This window comes from Schistocerca piceifrons, chromosome 5 (assembly GCF_021461385.2).
Source record: "Schistocerca piceifrons isolate TAMUIC-IGC-003096 chromosome 5, iqSchPice1.1, whole genome shotgun sequence".
Lineage (NCBI taxonomy): Eukaryota > Metazoa > Arthropoda > Insecta > Orthoptera > Acrididae > Schistocerca > Schistocerca piceifrons.
The window spans coordinates 25,866,102-25,883,344 of NC_060142.1; the positions used below are offsets into that span (position 1 = coordinate 25,866,102).

The 17,243-nt window shown below is 45.5% G+C and overlaps 1 protein-coding gene and 1 pseudogene across 1 annotated transcript in view; one reads left to right on the plus strand and one right to left on the minus strand.

The window, feature by feature from the left end:
- The window catches only part of LOC124798371 (trehalase-like), a 323,119-nt gene that overhangs the window by 193,529 nt on the left and 112,347 nt on the right, over positions 1–17,243 (minus strand). Inside the window, exon 3 of the mRNA XM_047261743.1 lies at positions 15,443–15,646. Within this exon, the coding sequence (XP_047117699.1) occupies positions 15,443–15,646 (204 nt within the window). The remainder of the gene's footprint in view (positions 1–15,442; positions 15,647–17,243) is intronic.
- Positions 12,495–12,612, plus strand: LOC124799560 (annotated as a pseudogene).

Genomic DNA, 17,243 nt, shown 5'->3' on the forward strand with positions numbered 1-17,243 from the left:
CATTCAAAGAAGTTTTGGAAAGCAAACCATATGGGAACAGTGTAAATATAAGCAAACTTGAATGTATAGGACATGTGCAGAAGAGAATGGGTGCCAGGCTGAGAAGGTTAAAATCAGTTATGAAAGGGAAAAAACTAGATGATGGGAAAACCTTGGATGGCAGAGGAAGATTGACTGATTCCATAATAGACCACATTCAGAACTGCTATGGCCTTGCAATCAGGCAAAATACAGGCAATCTTGAAGAAATGAGGAGAGCTATATGGGCTTTATATTTCCACACCGCATCCACGGATGAGCATCCACAACATGGTTTGTGCCCCAAAGGTGAAAACAGCTGGTGTAAATACAATAGGGGACTAACAACAGTAGAGAAATACATTCACCACCACAGTCTACCATCAGCCATCATGGCAGAAATAAAGCCCATTTTCAGAGATCTGGCTGACAGAAGTCTTCTGATGAAATGTCTTCACGGAAAAACGCAGAACCCCAACGAGTGCTTGAATAGTGTGATATGGCATCGTCTCCCAAAAACAGTGTTTGTCGGAATTAATACACTACATTTTGGTGTGTATGATGCTGTGGCAACCTTCAATCTTGGAAATATAACTAAATGCCAGGTCCTTCAAAAGTTGGGTATGTGTGTTGGTTCCCGTACGGTACGTGCTATGTTCTTTTTAGATCAGCACAGACTAAGGCATGCTGATAATATAATCAAGACATTAGTGAAAAAAGCAAGACAGGTGCAGAGGGGTGCCAAAAGAAGACTTGAAGATGATTATGAAGACTGTGAAGGGGGTATTAGCTACGGATCAGGAATGTTTTAATCTTCTTTCTCCGTTTCCCGTAAGTTTACTTTTTACTTCATCTAGGAACATTATCTCAGGTACTGGTCAACCTAGAAGTCTGAAATTTTTATGACGTAGTGACATAGGTCCCTATTACATACTGAAACAACGATTTTTTAATTACTTGATTTACAAAAGACTTAGGGGTGATAGTCTAGTAAAAAGCGATGGAAAAAATTTATTTAAAAATAAATGTACAATATCTCTGTAAGAAAATACTTTGACAATAAACTGTTGTTTCAGTATTGTTGTAACATATGAATGCACATACAGTAAAATTTTTACCTCTCTGTCTCCAGTAGTTTGTGAGAAAATGTTCTCTATAGTAGGCATATATTAACATTGCGGGGTTAGGTGATTCCGTATCCCCTTAAATAAAAAGAAACGTTACTAAAATCCTACAACATCATTCTCCATGTCTACATATTAGTTTCTCAACATCGTCATCCTGGCGGCGAACACGCTTCTCCCAATGAGATACCACTTTGTTCATACTCTTGCTGTACCATTTTTGACTTTGTTGACAGAGGCACAACTTCACCTCTGCTTGAACTGCTTCATCACTATCAAAGTGAAGTCCTCAGAGGTGTTCTTTCAGGTCCGCAGCTCGTGGTCGTGCGGTAGCGTTCTCGCTTCCCGCGCCCGGGTTCCCGGGTTCGATTCCCGGCGGGGTCAGGGATTTTCTCTGCCTCGTGATGACTGGGTGTTGTGTGATGTCCTTAGGTTAGTTAGGTTTAAGTAGTTCTAAGTTCTAGGGCACTGATGACCTCAGGAGTTAAGTCGCATAGTGCTCAGAGCCGTTTGAACCATTTTTTGTCTGGCATTGTCATGCTGGAGGACAGTCTGCTCCGTGTTTGGAAGATCTCTTCAAATTGGAAACTCAATTGCAGCACGGTGTTTCTCATACACCGGCATAGCTACGTTACACAGCGCTATGTTAACATGTAGCGGAAGAGGGTTGCAGCTTGCGTCAGCAAAGCAGGAAAGTGGACTGCAAGCACGCCTCGCAGTAGCATGGCGATGTCTCTTGTGTGTCAATGAGAAATAAGTAACGATCATCGATCAGCTATAATGCAACTGTTGGAATGTTGCGTCTGACAGCAGTTGAAAACAGAAGAACCATAAAGGCTATCGAACTGTGCCGATGTGTGTCGAACAGAACTAAGGACCAAAATGGCACTGCTAAATGGGTAGACGGTAGCACATGATGTTTATACTATATTTTAAAAAGCTGAATTTCAGAACAATATTTTGTAAAAAAACAGTTTCCCATTTCAAGTATTATTACATGTTTTCAAAAATAGAAACTTGTCTCTTTTATGGCTCGAGGTGAGGATGGTGAAGGGGAATGGGAGGGGGGGGGGCGGTGTTTGTATTGGTTCAGGATGTGCGTTCCGTCACCTAAAATTTTAGAAATATAGCATTTCTTAAATTTCTCTGCGCGCGCTGTAATTATTCTAGTCTTCGGAATCCTTACGTGAATGATGCGTAGGGAGCCAAAGCACATAGCTCGATTCCTCACTTAATAATGGTACGTGAAGCCTTGGAAGTAGCTTGCATTGTCTAGCAGTGAAATCCAAAAATCATCTTCACCATACAAAAATCAGCTGTTAGAATAACGAAAAAATTATCAGCAGTTCAGAGCTAACACACTCTAAGCAATTATTTCGACAGCTGAATATTCAACTCGTGCCATGCGTCTAATACAAAAACATGTAATTAATATGAAATGGTACCTGACAGTCTCAAAACTGACTTGTCTTCATTGTTACGATACAAGAAAATGCGGTGACATCCATATAAGGAGGTTAAACAAGATACTACCACAGAAACAAACCATAATTCACGGTACTATGTTGTACAAAAATTTCCGACATCGATAAAAGAAATTTTAAAAAGTCCTCATTTAAGGAAACTATTCAAATTTTTAATAAACTTCTTGTAGTATGCCGTGTGTAGATTTCGTAAACTGCAATGTCTGCCATCCTTGTCCGCGGTCGCGTGAGAGTCCAGAGCCGCTGTGCGCGCCAAGTTTAAAATCTTTGCCGCCCTTCTCCTTTGCTTGCCCCATTACGAATCACATTATATGAAGTAAATGGCCATTTTAATATTACCACTCTTGTGTTGTTGATCACCGGGTGAGCAATTACGCGAGGTACATACACCACTTTCACAACAATAAATTATTATTAATGATCCTAATAATCAAATTCAAGTATATTGACAATTACTTTGGAAAGGAATCTTAGTGTCCAGGAAATATATAATGTGTGATGTATTTGTCTTTCTAGCTGGCGTGCAAGTTAGTGAGATAGTTAACGTTCATTTCATTTTGGCGAAACTGTGAACCTGAAACTCTGATTTGTTTCAAAGATATTTTCATTGCGACATGATACCATTTAATGCCGCACACCACCCTATAGAAAAAGCAAGTACTCAATCTCTTACTGCGCTTTGAAATACATTGCAACATTGTAGCTGCTGCTCTATGACAGGACTAGTTTTAATATATTCTGAAGTACAAATGCTGTAAGTCATTGATTTATCTCCCAACTAAGTGTAATCGTATTTTTTCTCTTTCATGATTTTCATCGTAGCAATAAATCCAGGTGGAGAACGTAAATAAAAGAAACAATCGCACAATGAGAGAGGAGTCGAGATCAAAGTTGCTATCTTCATATACCCTTCTAGGCTAGTAAAACTTACAGACCCTCGCTTGAGGATCTGCAGCTCTGCGAAATGATTCGAAGTTTATTCGCTGACTGCGAGTTCTTTGACAACAGCTGTATTAGTTATAGATGTTGTATTGTATTTTAACCGGGGACCTAGAAACGACGGAGAGGCTCCGTCCCCGCCGCTGCCGCAGTGGTCCGCAACCCCCACGACGACTACCGCAGTCCACCTCATCCCTCCGCCGCCCCACACCGAACCCAGGGTTATTGTGCGGTTCGGCCCCCGGTGGACCCCCCAGGGAACGATTCACACCAGGCGAGTGTAACCCCTATGTTTGCGTGGTAGAGTAATGGTGGTGTACGCGTACGTGGAGAACTTGTTTGCGCAGCAATCACCGACATAGTGTAACTGAAGCGGAATAAGGGGAACCAGCCCGCATTCGCCGAGGCAGATGGAAAACCGCCTAAAAACCATCCACAGACTGGCCGGTTCACCGGACCTCGCCACAAGTCCGCCGGGCGGATTCGTGCCGGGGACCAGGCGCTCCTTCCCGCCCGGAAAGCCGTGCGTTAGACCGCACGGCCAACCGGGCGGGCAGTTATGGATATACTACCTATTGGCGATGTATGAAAATTTGTGCCGAACCGGGACCGTATTTCTCGCATATCGCAAGCGGTCGCGTTAACTATACTCGTGCACGCTCCGTGGGCCGACCCAAACTTCCATGTGTCGCACCGTCTACATCCCTTTTTCGTAGTCCGTTAAATTCATCACCTCGCAACATTACTTGGATTCCCGCAACAGGGACAATGGGAACCGACACCAGTGTTCTTATCGGCGTGTGCCCACCTAGGCTTATGATACTTAGGTGTTGAATTTAGTGGCCTATGATAGAAAGATGAAGACAGTGTGACGTGTGGAGATTTGGGTCGGCCCAGGGGGCGTGCGCGGACTGCCAGCCCGCCGCGTCGGCGATGCTGTCGAGTGCGGGCGTGTGGCGGATATCGTGCGCCGCGACAAAGTAGTTGAGACTTGTGGGGAATTACGAAGCATTGTGGAGAATTATGAAATACTGTAACGGAAACGTAGGCGAAGTCACCGTTACTCACGCAGGGCTTGGAATACGGACAATCGGGATTTTCGAACTGCCGTTCGAAGTACCAGCGGAACAGATAACTGCAGGGGAGAATCCTCAGTAACGTTGCCGAACGGTGGTCCAATGCACGCAGATTCCAAGTGCTCAACGGAAGGAGGTAATTAAAGGTCGACTTGCACAAGCACGTACCGTCGTAGATCAGTGTCTGTGGTTACTGAGGCGTCGTTACGTAAGACGGTCGGCGACGACCAGCGCGGCGTGCAACTCTCGCGGCCACGTCCGTGCCGAGCGTCTGCACTACCAGCGACTTGTCACCCAAGAAGGAGACCACGGTGCCATCACTGACAGGACAGAATCGAGACCACGCTAGTCTTAGGAAATCGTCACAGCTGCAACAGTTTCAGCACAATGGACCCCGAAAGGTGGGAAACCGATCCATTCTTCCGCTGCTGATACCGAAGTTACGCAACAACCTACTCTGAACGAGCATCCTCGAAGCGAAACGATTTTTCTCTTGAAGCCGGCCTCGAATAAATGCTCGAGCGACAACTTGACTCGGAACGCCACACTATTAGGGGAACTGACGAATATCGAGAAAGATAACCTCAGGCAGCAGCCGGTGAAACCCAAACGGCAAACATGTAAGCAAGAGACCCGAAGAGATGTAGGAACTAGAGCAAACATTCTCATGTACTAAGACAATTCTGAGAACAGGTGGAAGCGAAAAACGTGGCGTGACTGTGGTCGGAAAAGCAGACGTTCCAAACCCGAATGAAGATGTGCATAAATTATGAACCCAGCCTCCTCAGTCGAAGAACCAATCTAACAGGCGATCCCAATTGACCTTATAAGGAGACTGCGTCGCCTGATGAAAATGACTGTCCTTAGGATTAACACTCAATGCCGCAGCCGTATATAATTGTCACGCTCAATTTAAACAGGATTGTTTCCGACGTGAAGTTACAATCTCTAAATGACTACTTTTAGGCCACCGACACTGATACTAGTATAACGATGATACCAGAACCAGTTACGACGAAAACAGTGGACGTGTTCAGATATGAGACAATATTCTGAGTGTAGAACAACAATATGGTTCAAGAAAGACATACCATGTACAGCGCTAGCTATACTTCAAACTGAACGACGAATAACTGGGATAATGTATGATCTACTTCTTCTAAATGTGTATGCTCCCTCTGGATCCAGCGGGAAACGTGCGAGGAGCAACTTGTTCTGAGATGAGATTGCCCCATTAATGCGGATCTCCCTTGAATATAATTTTGGATGGTGATTTTAATTGCGTATTGCGTCAGTGAGATCAAGTTCCGAATTTCAACTTTTGCGAGAAGCTGTCGTTGTAACTAATGGACTATATTTAATAGATACTTGGTGCCACGCCGAAGATATAAGTACGTATCCAGTAATTCAGACTATACAGGGTCTATGCAGCGAAAGGCTATATCCATAATGTGGTTGACTGTGCAATTTCGTCCATAAATTTCTCAGGTCACTGAACATTTCACACAAGCGTGCAGCATACATTAAAAAAAAAAATAGAGTAATCGTTACTGGGACGAGGCTGTGCTGAAACAGATCAGTGATACATGGCAACAATGTCTTCGGATGCAAGACAGATACCCAACACGCACCATGTGGTGACTACAGTTTGTAAAGGCGCAGATAAAAAAATGCATCGTGCAGTGTGGTTGTATGAAAGCATGTTGGCGAAAACACACCTTTAGTGTACTTTTTATGGCCCTGCGAACTTTGTGGTGACCCCATGGGATTCATAGCAAACATCTCTAGAATAAAACGTACTATGACAAGAATCTCAGCGTTTGTACGGCAATCTCTAGAGGGGAAAAGATCTGAGTGCTTTCTCCAGTTGAACTTACGCAGGAAAATTCATCAATATACCACACGATCAGCAAAGCCAGTAGAGTTAAACAAAAGGTACTCCGTACTCTCAACGATGAACGGGGGTACGAATACGATCAAAAAGCCGCAATAAGAAAAATTACGTGGTGCAGTATTATACAGATTTTTAAGTCTGGCCGGCAACTGATGTGACGGTAAGTGAGCCCTTTTTACTCTTCATTCACCCCCGGTCAATCCTAATGACAACGCCCACCTCGTAGCCATCACTACCGGTGAAGAAATGTTGACCACAGTCAAAGAGTTATCTACAAAGATCTCAGCTGGTTTAGATTGCCTGCCAATAGAATTTTATGCTTGCTTTTGGAACGTCATAGGAATAGATTTCACCAAATGTTAAAAACCATTCGAAAGCCAAGATCGCACAAAATATTTTTATTCAAGACAACCAGTTTCAACAGTCTTAGGCGTTATCTTCAAGTCTTAAACATTTTTTTGTAGTAAGACACGTTCATTTTACGCTGATCTCATGCGCAAGATGTCAAGTGGATAAAACTAAGCATGTTTGTCATAGCTTCAAAAAATGTTTAAGACCTGAAAATGACAGCTAAGACAGTCGAAACCGGTTCTCTTGAATAAAAAGTATTTTGTGCGATCTTGGCTTTTGAATGTTTTTGAACAATCGAAACGGATCAATCAAGAGTTCACCAAAATGTATAACAATCATTGGGGGACGTGGAGGTGCCATCCTAGTTTACGGAAGGACGGACTGTCCTGATCCCCAACCCGCGCAAAGAGAAAAAAAAAGTCGTGGTTCTACGCTGAAGGATTTTCAGCCACTAATTCTGCTCAACTCCGACTATAAAATCTCCATCCGACGCATAAATAATAGAATGAAGTCGGCACTGCCGTAGATAATTGGCTCTTATCAAATGAGTGCAGTCCCAGGGCGACCTATGATAAATGCATTGTGTGAATACAGGGATATTATATCTGTATTGTGGCTGTGTAAGTGCAAAGTCGGTCTCATGTTTTTTAGACTTTGGTAAGGCATCTGACCGCATCAACCACCACTTTATACTAACCATAATGCGAATTGAAGGGGTTCAGCGATCATTTTACTCAGCATATACGCAAACGTATAGTCGTAACACCCTCTAGAATCAAAATTAATGGTGAACTAAGTTCACCGGTCCCGATTAAACAATGTATACGACAGGGTTACTCCCTCTGTTTGATAATGTGCACAATCGATGTAGAACCATTACTATTAAACCTGCAACACAGGCTACAAGGTTTACAGATTTCACGCCTATGCTGATTGCATCAGTGTAATAGTTAACACGAAATCTGAAACTGAATGAGCTTAAGAAATAATCCACGCTGACTTCTTGTGGTCCCAAGCTCAGTGAACACAGATCGAGGATTTTACCTCTCAGACTCCAAACTGAGACTATGAAAATTAACATGGTTACAAAGGACAGAAAAGACGAACCGCTTAGGTAGTATTTTAATGTCCAATCTGCGAGGATGAAGTTGCCAACTGGGACCATAAACTCTATACAGGGCTACTCTCCATAAACATAAAACTAGAACGTTAAACTGGATACAGAGAGTTCTTTTGATTAACAGCTATGCCCTAAGCAAAATACATCACATTGCAGCAGTGTAACCTGTACCCGGGGATACTGCGCACAAGGTTCTAGCTGCAGCGTCAACCGTAGTACTAACCCGCGTTTTTGGTGGTTTGGGTGTCAAAGACGTCCACAAACAATTCGCGAGATCGGAAAGTCGGCCGCCATTCCTCGTGTGGCGTGCGGCTTATTTCTTGCAGTACGGAAATTTGGGACGGTCGGAAAGTGCGTTGCCGTGCGTGGGTATAAGTTTCGGGCGAGGGTTCCGGGTAAGTACGGCCCTCACATCAGCAGCTAGCTGGACGACCGTGTTTTGGTGAACGAGACTAACATGGAGAGGTTTAGCAGAAACCAATAAATTATTTCTGTGGGTATTTGAGAGCGATGTGACGCTTTCCCGAGTGACTTTGAGCTGTATTTCCGTTCTGTAGTCGGCGGGAGTTGCTCGTAGGCAGTTGGAGGTGGGGTACTGAACTGCTAGCGGTGGAGCTATTCCACTTCAGTAGTCGGTATCTGGGAATATTCTTGATGGTAGTAAATAATGGAACGGCGTTAGTTACTGATTTTGGGACAGTTGCGGCCTAGAGCGAGGTTGGCGATGCTGACTCAGAATGAGTGGTAATGCAGCGCAGCATGTCCGCTAATAAAAATTTCCGATTAGACCTGTAGAGCGGTTTCCCACGTAGTGTGCTCCCCTGACATGCATCGCAGACAGTGCGTGGCTTCTGAGCGCAGCCACGAGGTCCAACGAGAGGATTGTCTCAGTGAGAGAGGATACGGACGTGGAGGTGGTCGACCTATGTGACGTCACAACGCCACAGGCGAGAAAGGCAGAATAAAACGCACCGGAATTTTGCAACGTGGCAGTGAGATATAAGACGTCACAATCTGAACTTACGGGACGTCATATTCAACTATATGGTTTGTAGGAGAAGCATGTATCGTACTCTTCATTCATAATTTATGTGTTATGACACAAGATGCCTTAAAGGACCGGTACATTAAGGATATGCCAAAAACCGGTTGCCTTTGCTTCCATTTATTCCAATAAAATGACGCAAAACAACATATAAATAGTTAAAGGCTTTTGGTGCTCTTCATATTATAGCTTCCATGTCATGATCATCCGATGTCTCATAGCGCCAGCTCATTAAGGATATCTGTCACACATGTCGTACGTGGTACGATTTCTTATAATTAAACTAGCTGAGAAACCAGATGTTGCCTAGGTATTTGTTTATTCCAGTCTTCCATTATAGATCTGCTCCTCCCCCCTCTCCTTCCAACTCATCTTCTCACATTCTCTATCCATCTCTTTCTTTTCTCTGTCCAACTCTGCCCCCCCCCCCCCTCCTCTCTTTGTCTGTTCATATCCTCCTCTCAGATCTCTCGGACTGTCTCTCCCTCCCCCTATCTCTGTCCATTCCATCTCTTTACTTTCTCTGACAATCTCCTCCTCTCCCCTCTCCCGATTCATCTCCTCCTCTTCTCTTTCTCTGTCCATCTTCTCCTCCTGCACTCTCCCAAAAGGAGGCTGGTGGTTCTTACCCCTACAGTATTTCTTTCCAGATTGTAGTTAATATGTGTACCAAATCTGATAGAAATCGTTCTAGCGGTTTAGGATGAGCTTTTAACCTATGGCTTTGCTCGCATACAAAATGTCAAATAAATTTCGCACATATTTAACTTACTTCACATAAATTTGTATACATATTTCACCTCTATGTCTAGCGAATATCGCCCTGCAGTTTAATTTTCACGCCGCGTAATGTTTATAACGTCGTGTTTCCGGAACTACGTACGGTACAATGATAAAATTTTGCAAGTGTATCCAGTGGTATATGCGGATATCGTCTGCGAAATGTGTTGTGTATAGAGTTAGTAGTAAAGAAGTAATAAATTAAAACGTCGTGCATGAGGCGGCAGTTTCTCACTCATCTCAGTCCTTATGACGTCATATCTCTTGAACCGTGTGTCGTAAAATGTATTTTTCTAAATACATTTAGCTGCGTACGTGGATGCTGTCTGTGAAATGTGTTGCGAATAGAGTTAGTACCAACGAAGTAATAGATTGTAACGTTATGCATGATGCGGCAGTTTTTCTCGTATCTCTGCATTTGACATCATTTCTCCTGGACAATTTGTCGCACAGTGATATAGTTTTGTTGGTACATTCAGCATCACATGTGGATACCCTTTGTGAAAAGCGTTGCGAATACATTAAGTAGCGACGAAGTAATAAATGTAAACATCTTGCACGATGCAATAGGTGTTCTCGCATTCAGTATTTATGACGCCGTATCTTCTGAACAAATGTGCAATTATTCTGCTACATTCAGTTATATAAGTGAATACTGCCTGCAAAATGCGTCTCCAATACGGTTGGTAGTAAAGAGAGATTCCTGAACAGTGCAAACGAAGTAACCGACAAAATTTTTTCCTTTCATACTTTTGCTGGAGTCGTCAGGAGAGAGAGTTTCTTAATGGTTTGAAATTATGTGTAAACTTTGTTGCAAGTCTCTAAGTGCTCTCATTCTTAAATGCTGGATGACTGACCTGTGGTTACTCTCGCCTTATGGGCTGCACTGGTTCTTTGTGTCCACCCCCACCTTTTGACAGGTGGGTGATTCTTATCCCCACAGTGGTTCTTTCCAGACGGTGAATGATACGAGTACAAAGTCTGGTTAAAATCGGTCCAGTGGTTTAGGACGAGATAAGGAACATATGTACATTTATACATACATAGACAGATACATCTATTTTTACAATTTGTATGCAGATGACCTTTACGGCATCATGATATAAAAGATATTGTTTTAAATAATTTGTGTCAGCTATAGCGTAGTGGTTAGTGAGGAAGCCTGTCAACTGAACGTAGCTTGTAAGATTATTGTACTAACAGACTTCATCAGAAATTATGTGGTAGGTTATTGTTGTTTCCTTCTCAGTTCAGTATTAACAGAAGTAAAGCGCGGGATATGTATCCGTTGGCGGCCTGCGAGCTATTGGTTACGCCAGAAAGGACCGGAATGTACTCCTTGCCTGTTTTATTTTCCCCTGTTTTCGCTTTATTTTGAGCACCAGTGGGTCCGCTGTTTAGGTGCGTTGGGGCTACGCCCGCTTGTCACTGCCTATTCACGTTCCCTGGTATCAAACGAAATTTATGACTGGATTGAGGACTTTTTTTGTGGGCAGGATGCAGCAAATAACTTGGATGCAGAGTCATCGATCGAAATAAAAGTAATTTCAGGTGTGTCCCAAGTAAGTGCCTTAGAACGGTTGTTGTTTAACTTGTACGCAAATGACCTGTCAGGGAATAATAATAGCAACATTTTGCAGATGATTTGGTTGTCTATAACGAAGTACTATCTCAAAAAGATGTATAACAGTTCTGTGTCATCTTAAAAAGATATGAGAATGGTGCAAATACGGGAAAGTTCTATAAAAGTTCAGAAATGTAAATGTTAAACTGTGACATATGACCACGACATCGTTCAGTTACAACTGCAATCAGTCAACTCTATGTAACATACCAGTACAAGCTGAAAAGTAATGCTCGGAATTTTTTATGTTGAAGACTCTTAAAGTTTTATAAATAAAACAAACGTTATTAACAATCTGCATCTTTGTTCTTCATGTCTACATATTTATTTCTCCCAACAGGAGACCAGTTTGTCGATACCGTCGTTGTAGAATGTTTCACTTTGTTGATGAAGCCGCAGCCTCACCTCTGCTTCATCGCTATCAAAGTGAAGTCCTCGAAGGTGTTCTTTAAGTTCTGGAAACAGATGACAGTCGCGACAGGATTGAGGACGATCGAGGACAGTGAACACGAGACGTCGGATTGTTACAGATGTACTAGCGCTCGTGTATGGTTTGGCATGTCAGTTGCAGGAAAGGATGCTACTTGCGTGGACTATTTACATTCGAAAGTCAATTACAGGACACTGTTTCTCGAAAACCGACGTAGTTACGTTACACACTACCATGTTACACAACACACTTCAGAGCCCTATTAGCGACAGTGGGCAGCAAATAGCAGGTGCGCTCACTAAGTAATGAAACTTTTTTTTCTCGGTCATTGTCTGTTTAAAAAGTGCGGAATTTGTTGTGAGACATCGTGGAATGTTCCCGCTTCAGCACCTGTAGTTTCGTGAAGTTCCGATATGTGGCGACTCTGTACGAAGCCTTCGAAATGGCGTCTGTAACGGAGGGGCATTCCGAGCAGAGAGCTGTCGCTGATTTTATTTTGACAGAAAACCAGAGCATTGCAGATAATTTTAGGCGCTTACTGAATGTCTGCGGAGGCCTGGCGGTGAAGAAAGACACGGTGAGTCATTGGGCAAGGCATCTCTCATCATTGCCAACGGTCTTGCCGCAGTGGTAACACCGGTTCCCGTCAGATCACCGAAGTTAAGCGCTGTCGGGCTGGGCTAGCCCTTGGATGGGTGACCATCCGGCCTTACGAGCGCTGTTGGCAAGCGGGGTGCACTCAGCCCTTGTGAGGCACAACTGAGGAGCTACTTGACTGAGAAGTAGCGGCACCGGTCACGAAAACTGACAACGGCCGGGAGAGCGGTGTGCTGACCACGTGCCCCTCCATATCCTCATCCACTGACGCCTGTGGGCTGAGGATGACACGGCGGCCGGTCGGTACCGTTTAGCCTTCCAAGGCCTGTTCGAACGGAGAGAGTTCCTTTTCTCTCATCATTGCCACAAGGTAGCGCAAACCTGTTCGATCTCACACTGTGCCACCCTCAGCACATTGAAGAAATGTCTCCAGCGTGTTCCTCGCCACAAAAATGCGAATGAACTTCTCATCAAGCCATCACAGAAGTCTGTGCACCCGAGGAGAGAGAAGCTGACAAAACTTGATGGGTCTCTTTTTCTAGAGACAGCATGTCCAAACTTCCGACTTACATCCGTCTGGCCCAATGAAGGGTGCACTCCATGGGAAGCAGAACGTGGGTGATGGGGAAGTTACTGACGCAGCAGTACGTTGGCTCCGACGTCGACCAACAGAGTGGTACCATGTGGGCGTACAGGCGCTCCCAGTAAGGTGGCGTAAGACTGTCGCATTGAATGTTGAAAAATAGTGTTTTGTAGCCGAACGAGGGGGAAATACACTCCTGGAAATGGAAAAAAGAACACATTGACACCGGTGTGTCAGACCCGGCATACTTGCTCCGGACACTGCGAGAGGGCTGTACAAGCAATGATCACACGCACGGCACAGCGGACACACCAGGAACCGCGGTGTTGGCCGTCGAATGGCGCTAGCTGCGCAGCATTTGTGCACCGCCGCCGTCAGTGTCAGCCAGTTTGCCGTGGCATACGGAGCTCCATCGCAGTCTTTAACACTGGTAGCATGCCGCGACAGCGTGGACGTGAACCGTATGTGCAGTTGACGGACTTTGAGCGAGGGCGTATAGTGGGCATGCGGGAGGCCGGGTGGACGTACCGCCGAATTGCTCAACACGTGGGGCATGAGGTCTCCACAGTACATCGATGTTGTCGCCAGTGGTCGGCGGAAGGTGCACGTGCCCGTCGACCTGGGACCGGACCGCAGCGACGCACGGATGCACGCCAAGACCGTAGGATCCTACGCAGTGCCGTAGGGGACCGCACCGCCACTTCCCAGCAAATTAGGGACACTGTTGCTCCTGGGGTATCGGCGAGGACCATTCGCAACCGTCTCCATGAAGCTGGGCTACGGTCCCGCACACCGTTAGGCCGTCTTCCGCTCACGCCCCAACATCGTGCAGCCCGCCTCCAGTGGTGTCGCGACAGGCGTGAATGGAGGAACGAATGGAGACGTGTCGTCTGCAGCGATGAGAGTCGCTTCTGCCTTGGTGCCAATGATGGTCGTATGCGTGTTTGGCGCCGTGCAGGTAACGCCACAATCAGGACTGCATACGACCGAGGCACACAGGGCCAACACCCGGCATCATGGTGTGGGGAGCGATCTCCTACACTGGCCGTACACCACTGGTGATCGTCGAGGGGACACTGAATAGTGCACGGTACATCCAAACCGTCATCGAACCTATCGTTCTACCGTTCCTAGACCGGCAAGGGAACTTGCTGTTCCAACAGGACAATGCACGTCCGCATGTATCCCGTGCCACCCAACGTGCTCTAGAAGGTGTAAGTCAACTACCCTGGCCAGCAAGATCTCCGGATCTGTCCCCCATTGAGCATGTTTGGGACTGGATGAAGCGTCGTCTCACGCGGTCTGCACGTCCAGCACGAACGCTGGTCCAACTGAGGCGCCAGGTGGAAATGGCATGGCAAGCCGTTCCACAGGACTACATCCAGCATCTCTACGATCGTCTCCATGGGAGAATAGCAGCCTGCATTGCTGCGAAAGGTGGATATACACTGTACTAGTGCCGACATTGTGCATGCTCTGTTGCCTGTGTCTATGTGCCTGTGGTTCTGTCAGTGTGATCATGTGATGTATCTGACCCCAGGAATGTGTCAATAAAGTTTCCCCTTCCTGGGACAATGAATTCACGGTGTTCTTATTTCAATTTCCAGGAGTGTAGTATGGTGTATTGGAATACTGAATAAAACCAACTGGCTGTCAGAAAAAAAATTGTTGCATTCTTATTGAACGGCTATGGTATGTGGACATGATGAATAAAGATGTAGACTGTTAATAACGTTGTTTTGTATAAAAAGATTGAAGACTTTTTACGTAAAAAATGTGGAGGCATTACTTTTCAGCACGTCCTCGTATACAGCTATAGATATGGTGTTTAGGGACAGCTGTCACTTAGACAGCGCAGTAGGTATTCCAGCAGAAGTACGCACCTAAACAGAGTGGTTGGTCCAGCACTAATACTGACTTTGATGTGAGTTAGTCAGTTACCTGGATGCTATGTAGAGCAGGTTTGCAACAACAGACTATGGAGGGGAATGTCTCTGTAGAGACATACTGCCTTGCAGATTAAGTGGTTGACTTACTTTTTTATGTTTTAGGGACAATCACGCAAACGTTTCACAGTGATATAACCGGTTAACACCAGCCGATGCTTGGAGCATGTGCCTTTAGTCAGAAGATGGCCGGTCAGAGTCCGTTAGGACATTCTGGCGTGTTCAGGAAATTGTCTGGAAAAATATAAAAATTAAAAGAAGGTACGAGTAGGGTTACAAATAATATTATACGATTTCTCGATGAAAATAAGTTACAAGTTTTGAAGGTGGAATGCTCGTGTGGACCGTCCAGAAAGTGACTCGAAGATCGGGAGGTCTCCCAGACAAAGTAGCTACTGAACTGGATGCCGCAGACACGGCGGGCGACTGACCTGCACTATCCAGTAGGTGTCCCAGTAGTAGTACTCCTGGAAGCGGCCGCCCGGCACCACGAAGCCGTTGGGCACGTAGATGAGCGAGTAGCGGTCCGGCTGGAGGCGCACGTCGTCGGGCACGCGGCGCGCCAGCTGCGGCCACTCCGCGTTCAGGTAGGCCGCCCAGTCGCGCAGCCTCGCGTCCTTGATGCGGCTCAGCAGCTGCGGGCACAGGCGAGCGCCGTCAGGGCAGGCGGGTGCTGAGCGCCCGAGCACACTTGCCGAGTTCTACATCTACATTTATACTCCGCAAGCCACCCAACGGTGTGTGGCGGAGGGCACTTTACGTGCCACTGTCATTACCTCCCTTTCCTGTTCCAGTCGCGTATGGTTCGCAGGAAGAACGACTGCCGGAAAGCCACCTTGCGTCCTCGAATCTCTCTCCTTTTAAATTCGTGATCTCCTCGGGAGGTATAAGTAGGGGGAAGCAATACATTCGATACCTCATCCAGAAACGCACCCTCTCGAAACCTCGACGGCAAGCTACACCGCGATGCAGAGCGCATCTCTTGAAGAGTCTGCCACTTGAGTTTTCTAGATATCTCCGTAACGCTCTCACGCTTACCAAATAACCCTGTGACGAAACGCGCCGCTCTTCTTTGGATCTTCTCTATCTCCTCCGTCAACCCGATCTGGTACGGATCCCACACTGATGAGCAATACTCAAGTATAGGCCGAACGTGTGTTTTGTAAGCCACCTCCTTTGTTGATGGACTACATTTTCTAAGGACTCTCCCAATGAATATCAACCTGGTACCCGCCTTACCAACAGTTAATTTTATATGATCATTCCACTTCAAATCGTTCCGCACGCATACTCCCAGATATTTTACAGAAGTAACTGCTACCAGTGTTTGTTCCGCTATCATATAATCATACAATAAAGGATGCTTCTTTCTATGTATTCGCAATACATTACAATTGTCTATGTTAAGGGTCAGTTGCCACTCTTTGCACCAAGTGCCTATCCGCTGCAGATCTCCCTGCATTGCGCTACAATCTTCTAATGCTGCAACTTCTCCGTATACTACAGCATCATCCGCGAGAAGCCGCATGGAACTTCCGACACTATCTACTAGGTCATTTATATATATTGTGAAAAGCAATGGTCCCATAACACTCCCCTGTGGCACGACAGAGGATACTTTAACGTATGTAGACGTCTCTCCATTGAGAACAACATGCTGTGTTCTGTTTACTAAAAACTCTTCAGTCCAGCCACACAGCTGGTCTGATATTCCGTAGGCTCTTACTTTGTTTATCAGGAGACAGTGCGGAACTGTATCGAACGCCTTCCCGAAGTCAAGGAAAATGGCATCTACCTGGGAGCCTTTATCTAATATTTTGCTGGGTATCATGAACAAATAAAGCGAGTTGGGTCTCACACGATCGCTGTTTCCGGAATCCATGTCGATTCCTACAGAGTAGATTCTGGGTTTCCAAAAACAACATGATACTCGAGCAAAAAACATGTTCTGAAATTCTACAACAGATCGACGTCAGAGATATAGGTCTATAGTTTTGCGCATCTGCTCGACGACCCTTCTTGAAGACTGGCACTGCCTGTGCTCTTTTCCAATCATTTGGAACCTACCGTTCCTCTAGAGACTTGCGGTACACGGCTGTTAGATGGGGGGGCAAGTTCTTTCGCGTACTCTGTGTAGAATCGAAATGGTATCTCGTCAGGTCCAGTGGACTTTCCTCTGTTGAGTGATTCCAGTTGCTTTTCTATTCCTTGGACGCTTATTTCGATGTCAGC